Below are 12,141 nucleotides of genomic sequence, written 5' to 3'. Positions count from 1 at the left end.
ATCTTTCATTCTTCTTTTTTTGTAAGTTATTTATTTTATTTATTTTTATGAATAATTTATATATTTATTTATTTATTTATTTATCTAGTTTATAATATTGTAATTATAATATTATCCTTGTATTGTTTTTAATTTTTTTTCTCATTATTAATTGTTTGTGACAGTGATATTATTGATTTGTAAAAAATAAAATAAATTGAGTTTAGTTAAGTTGCATAATGTTTATCTATGTAAATTCTTAATTGTAGGAATTTAGTTGAATCATGAGCAAGATGAAAACAATAGATACTTTTTTCAAAAAGACTAACCAGAAGAGTGAAAATGTTTCTAATGTTGTTACATCAACACCAACCTTTAATAATATTGTTACTAATTTTTTTATTGCATAAATTATGGTTGTGATTTAAATTATTTACATGAAGGTTGAAGCATAATACATTTTTTTAATAATTTTGCAGGAAACGTCTAAAAAAGAATTGAATAGTATTTGAAGATTTTAAAAACAAGTATGTAACAACTTATATTTACAATATTTGAAATTAGTTTTGAGATATTTGTATTTAATTATTTTAATATACAATATGTTCAGTTATCTTATAAAAAGTAAATTTTAAGTTTTAGTTGTTTTTTTTAATTAAAATTATATATAGAGTTATTTTTAACTTTTTTTGTTAAAATAAAAAGCTAAAAAGAATATTGGTCCCCTGATAAATATTGTCTAGCTTCGCCCCTACTTGCAAGGTATTATTATTCAACAATAACGGGTATATAACGACATATTACGAAGTAGGGGTGTCAAAAATTCCCAGGAGGCGGGAATCCCCGCGGGGACCACCCTGAATGGGGCCCCGTTGGTGGGAAATTTTCCCCGTGTGATGGGGATGGAGAGCAAAATTCTCCCGAGACAGGTGCGGGGACTCGAGCGGGGATCCCCGTCCCATCCCCGATAATTCCCTGAATGTTTGAAATTTCTTAAATAACCTTACTTTATTTCTAACATAGGTGGGTTTTTTAGTAATTTTACCAATTAAAAAAATCCTAACCCTATTATTCGGTCTTTCCTACTCAATGTGTTGTATAATTTTGATTTTCTCTCATTTTATGTATCTAAAGCAATTAGACATATAGGGTTTATAATTTTGAAATAGTTAGGGTTTGATTTTGAAATAGTTGCTTGATTTTCTCTCCTTCTATGTATCTAAAGCAATTATGATTTCTCTTGCTGAGTATGCTTAGCATCAAAGAATACTTGATGTTAAAGACTATATCTTATTGCTTTTTTTAGAATAGAAGTTGTATTTTAAGATTTTATTTTATGGATTATAATTTGTTATGTTGTATTTCTGGACTTATAATCTTGGATAAGATATGTTTGTGTGTTTGTAATAGTATTTTGTAGTTGGTTTTTTATTTTTTTGATATTTTTTACTATAATTTTCATATGAATATTAAATATAAGGGGATGGAGAATGGAACCCCACGAAAAATATGGGGAACGCGGGGAATGAGGATGGGGACAATTATCCCCCCATGGCGGGTATCGGGGTGGGGATGAAAATTAATTTTGGGGGTTTAGACGGGAAGCAGAGAGGTATCCCCCACCCCCGCCCCACCCATTGACATCCCTATTACGAAGGTCCCTCAACAAAAAGAAGTTGGCATCATGCGGAAACATGTAATAATAGTTGAAACATTTAAGTAGACGTATAATTAGAATTATATAAAGAGGAGTGATAGGGGCTAGCAACTTTTGGTATTTGTAGTCATCAAATAGCCATCAATGATATTTTAATAGTGTGAGATTGGTGTGAGATTTCATCTAATGGCTTACTTTTCTCTGCTGGTTACATGCTGGCCAGAATTTGGAAAAGTTGCTGACTCCCTAGACTTTTCTTTATATAAATGTTATTTGTACATTAAAATTAGTCACCAAAATCGGTCATAATTAACACATTTTTAATATGTATTTTGTATTTTAATATGTATTTTATACTAGTAACTAATTTTAACTAGAATGAGACTCGCGCGATGCCCAGAACGGTAAATTAATAATAGTATATAATAAATATTAAAAATTGTTATATTTTGTAGAAATAAATTATCACTTACTTGGCAAAATTTTAAGATCCACCACTCAAATCTTGCCAAATCAACTTTTATTTTCAAATAAAAAAAAAAACACAGAAAACAAAACTAACAACTTAAAATTTTCCAAATCAATCCTTATTTCTAAAATAACAAAAACACAAATTAACATTTACCCTAAATCTTCCTCTTGGCACCTCTTCCGTACCAAGATCCTATTTCCTCCATTTACTTCTGGTCCTATGAGCCATTGTTTTTTCCTCAAAACAAATTGTCCATCGCGATGTCCATCCCCGACGGAGTCGCATTGCATAAATTGCAGAAACCAGGGCAAACTCCATTCTAAAGATTTTTCTGCCGGAGCTCGATTCTGGGTCTTAGACCAAACGGCACTGCCAACGTAGGAAATTTGTCTCAAGTATCTTCCTAAAGATTTTCAATTTTTCCGTTTACTCTTATCATTCTGTTGTTCAATATCATTTTTAATAGTCCTATTTATTTGTTATAAATAATATCATTTTAAACGGTTCTGTCTAACTGTCACAACCAAAATTAATGTGCATTTAAAATTATTGCTCCCTAGACACTATCGATTGCAATATTTCATCATCAAATAATAAATTGTTATTTTACATGTGGAGTACTGCTTCCACAATTTACATTTATGTGTTCCTCTTTGTCAAATTGTTATTCCACATGTGCAGTATTGCTTCCACAATTTACTTGGAATGGATTATCATTTTTTGACCATGTCTTATTCTCTTTGTTGTAGAAGGATTTGCAGTGGTAATGACAAATGGAAAGAGTTAATACCCAAAATTGCTAGATTAAAGAGACGGAGAGCAATCCTTTCAAAAAAAGGAAGACAAGAAGATATGTCAGCGCTATCGCTTACTAGGCAAAATTTTAGAATCAACCACTCAAGTTTTTGCTAAATCAACTATTATTTCCAAATCAGTAAAAAATAAAATATACAAGTAATAAAAATATATGCAAATTAGGCTGCAAAATTACCAATGACAATAATTAAAAATTAATAGTATCTAACCAAATTTGTAACCTACAAGAATCAATATTCCTATATTTATTATATTTTACCGTTATAAACATTACAATAAATTTATAACCCCAATAATTAATTTATTAATTTTTATAAATAACTCATTAAATGTAATAAACAATGTTACAAATGTCATAATAATCCATTAATTATAATAAATTTAACGTTACAATTATTCAAATTCCATACTATTTGAACTACTTATATAAGTCTCTTATAACTATTTCTTCAAATAACATCAAATTTAGCACAAAAAATTTATTTTCGCACTACACAACATCTCAAACTTACCCAATGGAGCATCATTCTTTGGACAATACCACCAAACAAACAGAAAATTAGTTTATCAAAGTTCGCGTGGTTCGTCTATGAAAAACATTAACACCCACAAATAAAGAAGAGTTTCTTTGCTTAGAAATGATTATATTAGATGAAAATGTGCAAAACAAACATATTTATTGTATTTTTAAATTGAACATTTACCAACACTATTTTGAATTTGCAATACTTGAGACATTGTATGATAGAGTGGGTCAAAGAAAAATATTAACTATTTCAATTATTCTTATTAAAAATAACTTATTTAATAAAAAAAATTCTACACATTTTTGTTCTTTTTATTGTAGATGCTATTAGAAAACTGCATGCACATCAAGAGATTAAGGAAAAATAAAACCATACAAATTCAATACACATCCTTAGAAGAAGAACATACATGTAAAGATGGAACAAACAACACAATAGAAAGTGCATACAACTCAACAATTCATAAAGAACATGCCTTCACAAGAATCTACGACAGAAAAAGGATGACTAGCGCCACATAAGAAGACTAAATTTATCGACCAAAACAAATACAAAAATCAAACCACCAAATAAAAATGTCACTTTGTACAACTCTAACATTCAAATCTTTTGTACTACAAATTATTTTAAACAAAACACCTTTTATATTTAACTTTAATTTACACCTATTTAATTTAATTCTACAAAACATAACCATTTTTAATATTTATTATATACTATCATTAATTTATTGTCCACGCATCGCGCGGGTCTCATTCTAGTATGAATAAATCTGAGAAAACAATAATCAACCAACACAAATTTTAAACGTGTAATTTTTAGATTTTGACTCTGCAAAATTTTGTTGTTTAATTGTTAGCTGAGTTTTATTATTTTTCTAGCAACAATAGATTGTGAAAAAACTGAAAATATATCTCATTTTAGTATTTTACTATAAGAATTATGTTGTCTTTGATTTAAATTGTCATTTTCCTTGATAATGATAAACTTATATCACATGCTCTCATTGCTCTGCATGTAACTTGGTATCAAACAATCACTACAAAAATTAAATAGATAACAAACACAGCAATTAAGTGGGAATAGAACAGAATTTGTAAGAAGAGAAATTTTTCACATACAAGTGTTTTCCCATATAAGTTATACAAGTCATTTATTTCTTTTTTTTTCTTTCTCTATGTCTTCTTCTTCTTCTTCTTCTTCTTCTTCTTCTTCTTCTTCTTTTTTAAAGTGTTTCATCTTCATCGTCGTGTTTTTCCTCGTTCTTCTTGACTGCACGTTTTTCATCTTCTTCCTCCTCATCTTCTGCACATTCTTCTTCTTCTTCTTGCTGCACGTTCTTCTTTCTCTTCCTCTTCTTCTTCTTCTTTTCTTTCGTTTCTTGCCTTCTCTTTCTCCTTCTTCATTTACGTGCTTTTCTCTCTGTTTTCTTTCTTCGTTATTCTCGATTTCCATTATTTTTTGACATCAAGCTCTGAAAATCGTTTTTGAAGAAGAAGAAGCAGCAGAAGATGAGGAGGAGAAAGAGAAAGAGTTCTGAATTATGCATAAGGTGTACTTCAACGAATTTTGGGTGTATTTCTTAAATTCTTTGGGTGTATTTCTGTAATCCTTTGGGTGTATTTCTGTAATCTTTTGGGTGTATTTCTATAATCGTTTGGGTGAATTATTCCTGTAACTGTTTGGGTGTATTTCTGTAATCTTTTGAGTGTATTTCTGTAATTGTTTGGGTGTATTTCTGTAATCGTTTGGGTGTATTTCTGAAGTTCCATTATCTTCTAAACGATTTCAAAGCTTGATTTCAGAAACCATGAAAATCGAAAAAAAAACGAAGCAAGAATACCAATGATAAACGCAGATAAAACAACGAATGAAAAGACAAAGAGAAAACGCACGAAGGAGATCAAATTTGGCAAGAAACTCGTTTTCATGGAGGAAGAAGAAGAAGAGTAGGAGAAGAAGAAGGAGAAGGAGAAGGAAGAGGAGGAGGAGAAGGAGGAACGCGAAGCACGCCATGGAAATCGTATATGGGTCAGCGTGCTTTTTGTTAAGTTTCTCCCAACTTGTATGACTTGTAAACCAAATGACTTGTATGTGTAGCACTCTTCTTATAAGAAATTACAAGAAAAAAAGATATATGAACTTATGTGGAACATACAACATTACTCATGAACAGACATGGGTATAAGCTAGATGCTTATCATCCTAAACTTTATATTAAAAAAAAAGGATAAATTTCTCTATATAATATACTTCTAAGAAGTAGGGATGTCCGCGGATCGGATCGGATCGGATATGGTCGAAAATTTGATCTGATCCGCACAATTTTCATCGGATCGGATCGGATATGATATCCGCGCTTTTTAGTGCCAGATCAAATCCGATCCGATCCGCAAATGTGCGGATCAGATCGGATCGGATATCGGATATATCCGCATAATTAAACTTTCTCTTTTTGATCATATTTCTATGTAAAAAAATTTAATAAAAATATTTTTTTATACTTTTAAACTTATTTATTCCTAAAATATTTTTAATCAAACTTTTTCTAAATAACAAAAATAAAATAATACAATATATGAATAATAATTACTAACTAAAACATACAAACAAGTAAATATAATACCAAACATATATATTTATTTATTTTTAATTATTATTGTGCGGATCCGCGGATCGGATATGCGGATGTAGAACAGATATCCGCAGTCCGATCCACAAAGGGTGCGTTTGCGGATCGGATTCGATCTGATCCGATCAATTTGCGGATCGGATCGTATCCGCAATTTTCGAATCGGATGCGGATATTTACCGCGGATCTGCGGATACGATCCGATCTATGAACACCCCTGCTAAGAAGATTTAAAAAGAAAAGAATGGACTAGTCTTAGTCCTGAGACAGGTATAAATATCTCATGATGCATTACCACCTTCAAACTCTCTCTTAATCATTTCAAACAAAATCTCATTCCAAGTATCTACAGGACCTGGCATGCACCAATGTAAGCAATCCTGTGGCGGCGGCTTTCCGTCCGGGCCGCGCACCGTGATCTTATTCCGGGCTTTATTCCTGAAGGGACCAGGATGGCCATCATGCCGGTAACTAAAGGCTTCAGTGATATCCATGAACAACAACTTTGATCCATTTGTTGCCTTCTTTGATGCATGATTAAAACCTTTAACCTGTTGCTCATACATTGCATTTGTATCGCCATTTTCCACCAACTCACCAAGTCCAAGAGGCTTAACCTTCCCGGTGCATGATCCGCCGGTATTCCAAGCGCCACCCTCGAAATGATCCGGCGAATAGGAACGAAGAATTGCAAGTCCTGTGAAATTTGGATGCATTGCAAGAGCAGTAAACATTGTTTCAACAGATATACCAAATGCTTCAACATTGTTGATCTTCATCGGCCGAGATTTGTCTGGCCACCACAATTGCCCTCCTACTATCTCATTGTTCAAGACATACACTGACTGTTTGGCAAACCAGTGGCCGGAGGAAAGAACAACCACATCAAATTTTGGGAGAAATTCCATGACCTTCTGGTCAGGGATATCGAGAAAGAGCTTATCCACACCTTCCGGCGCATAATCAAATGGTTCAGAACTGTGCTTGACTAGCCATGAGGACCATATTCGGATAATAGTAACAGATGTGGACTTAAAATAAAATCGCTGCATGTTTCGGTTTCCATTGTTCTTGGGTGTTTCTACCTGAAAAAAGATGCAATCATAATGCAAAGCAGTAAGTAGGGGTGTTCGCGGTGCGGTTTGGTTCGGCTTTAAGGAAAAAAGTCATCCGATCCGAACGCTTAATTTATGTGCAGTGCGGTTTGGATTGGATGAAATTTTTTTGAAAATCCGATCCGATCCGATCCGACTACAAACGGTTTGGATCGGTTTGGATTTGCGGTTTTTTAAATATAAAAAAATTAAATACATACAACAAGTCTCAACATCAAATTTTAAATAATCAACAATGACATAACAAGTTTTAACAATATCTTAAAAAGCTACCGATAACATAACAATAGAAATAAATTATAGGTTAGTTAAAATAAATAAATAAATAACATTTTGAACATAAAATATTTATTAAATAATAATAATACATGAATAATAGAAAAATATATAACAAATTGAACATGTTATAAGTATAATTGTAAATATAATAATAAAATAATAATATTATAGCACATTGTACGGTTTGGATTGGATTAGATCGGTTATGAAAAATAGATCCGAAATCCGATCCAATCCAGCGGTTTGCAACAAATAGAATCCAATCAAATCCGAATTAGTGCGGTTTTAATCGGTTTTCAGTTTAGATCAGATTGGATGAACAGTTTAATTTGAATCGGTTTGGATTTGAACACCCATAGTAGTAATGGTCAACTTCTAGAAAATTTAGTCACAAATACTAAAATGATAGCTGAGATGTGGTCGTGTCTTAGGTCAAGTAGTTTAGTTAAACATGTCAAACCATCTAACGATTCTCAGTTATGATCTTCACACAAAGATATCTTAATATGAAGTCATAATAGAGTAATCATGAGAAGATGTTAAGAACAAGATGCTAGTGAGAACTGGCCAATTTTTCTCCAATAACCAAAATGTTTCATTGGTCATAGATATTGGAACAGTAAGGAATGAGGAATGTAACCTGCCAGAGAATACACATCATTGATTCCATCTGGTTTCGAGCAACTGAATCCCCAATGAAAGCCAATGTCTTGCCTCTCATCACCTCCAAAAACTTCCTAGGATCGAGACGAGGGATGTCACATTGAAAGGGCTTCCATCTCCAGTTCTCATAATCCTTATCAGGCCTCCCATTACCCTGGCAATTCTCCATTTGTGTCAATACGGGGCACGAATCGTTCCTGTATAACGGTCCCAACGAATCATGTAACCACGTTCCATGGAATAGATTACAGCCTACATAACAGAAGGAACATAAAACACCAGTCAAAGACCAGTTTCAAACAAAATTATCGTAAAGTTTATACCTGAAATCCTTAACTAACAAGATACAAGCATCAATAATGATTTACATATCTTAAGCATATAAAAACACATGTAACAAATTGATAATGATAAATTGAAATGCCTTCTTATATTATGGCTGCATTGTATTTACCTATGAAGCACGGACACTTGGCTGAGTTGCCGTATCTGCGTGTCGGACACATTTCGGACACGACACTCTCCGACACGCGTGTCTGCTGTGTCCAAATCGTGTCTCAATAAAAAATAAAAAATTCTTTTCCGGACACACTTGGACACACCTAAATACCATCACGTGTCAACGTGTCCGATCTTATTCTTAATATATATTCTTAAAATAAATTTAGATATAGTATATATTATTATTTAGTAAAACAAAAAATATTTTAAATACTTAATATAATTAAAATAAGACATTAAAAATAATTTAAAAAATTAATTTATATTATAATATCAATAAAATATTAAAATATCATTACAGTTTATCTAAAAAATATTTTATATTTTATATGTATGCGTATCCCGTGTCATGTAAAATTTTAAAATTCGCGTGTTTGCGTGTCCCGTGTCGTGTTGTGTCCCGTGCATCATAGGTATTTACAGAAGTAAACAAAGCAAACAAACATAAAAACAGTTAATTTTGTATAAAATAAGAAAAGTAGAATGCAACCTGAATTAACAGAACCAGAATAGGATTCATTAGATGAGGCTGGAACTGCTGTTGATACTGAGTCTGGAGGTGCCTCAATTGTAACATTAACAGTCACATTGGAAGAAATAGTACCAGCCACTGGCAGAGGCAAATTCGAAGTTAAATCAGATTGAGCATGCAGGTTGCTATCAACCTTATCAGTACTGGTTTCTGTATATTCTGATGAAGCAGATTCACTAGAGAGTTCTTGTGAATTTAATTCGATAACAGTTTTCGCTACCTTCCTATCACTTGAGGATGGTTCATTGGAGGAAACATCAGTGGAACTTTCATGAACTGGAAAAACTGATATATCATAAAATCTCGAACGATCTATGCCGTAGAAATACTGGCGAACCGTGGAGCCAACTGGGTATGAGGCAAGAATTCCAGAAGCACAAATCAAGAACAATGCAAGTACTCCCAAGAAAACCACAATCCAAGAAAGAGGTCTTGGACTTGGAGACTCATTGGGAGAACTCTTTGGATTATCCAAAGTCATGGCTTTCATTTAAACAAAGCTAATAAGCTCTACACTAAAACTTGAAGCATCAAAGGCTTTTTGAGTTCCCAAACCATAGAAACTACTAAACTAACTATCAAAGCTGCTTCTTCAAGCAGTGAAATTGCTAATCATCAATCAATCCACAAGACCAGCACTGTTAAAACACAGACAGAAACAAATAATTAAGGAATGATTATGATTACAAACTAAGTATGAATAAAATCAAACTATGAAACAATGAGCAGAAAGGTACACTCTTTAGCACATGAGCATGCAGTTCATCAACATTAATAAGCTCGGAAACCATAAAGGAATGGAATTTAGCATAAAAACTCGTACCCCAAGAATAAAAAACACATTTTTCCTACAAAAAATAAATACCCAGAAAAGGAAATGAGCTGAAACCAAATGGGGTCACCCAATTAATGAACACATTTTTCCTACAAAAAATAAATGGGGACGCTCCGATAAAGACGATTAAAACGTCTTTTTTTAAAGATGTTTATTATTAACTAAAATTTAATACATATAATTAGTTAAACTATATTATTTTTGTCAAAATTATATCATACAAATTGATTTAGTCAAAAAATCAATAAACCAAATTTTGAACCGATTTAAATTAATATTATTTTTTATAAAAAATGACTATAATAACCTTATTATAGAAAATAACTAAAATATTTTTATTATATATATTTTTTAATTTTAAAAATCTTAAATTTTAATCTTATAACAACACAAAAAAAATAGAGTTAAAATTTAGGGTTCTTAATATATATATATATATATATATATATATATGAATATTTTAGTCATTTTTTATAAAAGAAATATTATAATTATTTTTTATAAAAAAATATTAATTTAAACCGGTTTAAGATATAGTTTATCAATTTTTTGGCCAAATCAATTTATCTGATCTAATTTTGATAAAAATAACATAGTTTAATCAATTATATGTATTAAATTTTAATTACTTAAAAATATTTTTAAAAAAAGATGTTTTAACCGTCTTTATCTAAGTGGCCCCCAAAATAAATACCAGAAAAGAAAATGAGCTTAAACCAAATGGGGTCACCCAATTAATGAAAAAACAAAAGAGTAAAGTATTAATGAAAATAAATACCCAGTAAAGTATCATTTTTGTTCCCAACGTTTGGGATAAGTCTCAAAGTTGTCCTCAACGTTTCAATTGTCCTATTTAAGTCCTAACGTTTCAAAATTGATTCAATGTTGTCTTGCCGTTCGGGATCCGTTAACAGAATTCACGGTGGGACAAAATTGAGACGATACATAAAAATAAATTTAATTTAATTTTATCTTTCAATAATATTAATTTTTTACTGTACATAGTATTCAATTATTTTTTAATTACATCTAAATAAATTACACTTAATCACATTACTTTCATTTTTAATAAATTTATTTTTTTATAATTTTAAAGAATTTTGATACATTAGAGACAAAAGGTATAATTTATATTTTATTGTATATATGTTATTTTTTTCTTTTCTACAAGTTTATATACTAGTCATTCTACAAACATTTCATGATAACTAAAAATCTTTAAGAGTAAAATTATAAAAAAAATTTAATTTATTTAAAATGAAAATAATATGTTTAAGTGTAATTTACTTAAATGTGATTAAAAAATAATTGAATATTATGTATAATAAAAAATTGATATTATTAAAGGATAAAATTAAAATTTATTTCTATGTATCATTTTGGTTTCCAACGTTTTCGTCCTATTTAAGTCTCTAACGTTTCAAAATCGTCTCAATTTTATTCCGCCATAAATTCTGTTAACGGATTCCTAACGGCAAAACAACATTGAGTCAGTTTTAAAACGTTAGGGATAACTTTAAAACGTTAGAGATAACTTTGGAACTTATATCAAACGATGAAAAAAAAAAACGATACTTTACTCAAAAACAAAAAGAAGAAGCATAAAAAGCAGAAACCTTTGAGTACCATGTTGCCTTGGTTCTGAACTACTGGAAAGATGCATCAAGCAATTGTGTGGTAGAAAGGGATGGATGAGGAATTTAGAAGAAATAATATTGAGAAATGAGGGACAAGGTGTTCTTTGTTGCCTATATTTATCTTGTAATGCTTGTCCACTTCTACAAAGGAGCGAGGATCTCGTTCAATTACAAATTACTAAGCATATGACACTCACCGAAAGAGAAAATTAAAATTATATTATTATACAATATATAATAATATAATACGATATATGATCGTGCTTAGTAGACTAGTAGTCATCATTTCTTATCTTATCTAGTAAAATAATCCACCTCTTGGAATCATTATCTACTTATCTATCTATTTAATATACTAAAATTGAATTTTTTCTCGACTAATGAAAATGAAGTGTCACTTTTTCGTAAATCTATTTTTCCTCCAAAATGAATGCATTTAATGAATAATGCATAATTATACTAATTTAAAAAAATATCTTCATTATAATTATATAAA

The 12,141-nt window shown here is 30.7% G+C and overlaps 1 protein-coding gene across 2 annotated transcripts; it reads right to left on the bottom strand.

Annotated features, from left to right (window-relative positions):
* Window positions 1-6,118: 6,118 nt before the first annotated feature.
* LOC107622692 (protein YLS7) lies at window positions 6,119-11,829 on the bottom strand. 2 transcript variants are annotated; one of them, XM_016324676.3, is made up of 4 exons: window positions 11,625-11,829; window positions 9,132-9,811; window positions 8,118-8,392; window positions 6,119-7,168 (listed from the first exon to the last, which is right to left on the bottom strand). In XM_016324676.3, the coding sequence occupies exons 2-4, from the start codon at window positions 9,661-9,663 to the stop codon at window positions 6,365-6,367; spliced, it is 1,611 nt and encodes a 536-aa protein (XP_016180162.1). In that variant the 5' UTR covers window positions 9,664-9,811; window positions 11,625-11,829; the 3' UTR covers window positions 6,119-6,364. The 2 variants fall into 2 exon arrangements, with proteins under 2 accessions (XP_016180162.1, XP_020970791.1); XM_021115132.2 differs by having other exon boundaries at window positions 11,635-11,829.
* Between the last annotated feature and the right edge of the window lie 312 nt (window positions 11,830-12,141).

The sequence above is a fragment of the Arachis ipaensis genome, chromosome B2 (assembly GCF_059453495.1).
Source record: "Arachis ipaensis isolate K30076 ecotype BB chromosome B2, ASM5945349v1, whole genome shotgun sequence".
Classification (NCBI taxonomy): Eukaryota; Viridiplantae; Streptophyta; class Magnoliopsida; order Fabales; family Fabaceae; genus Arachis; species Arachis ipaensis.
This window is presented reverse-complemented; position numbering and strand designations above follow the sequence as displayed.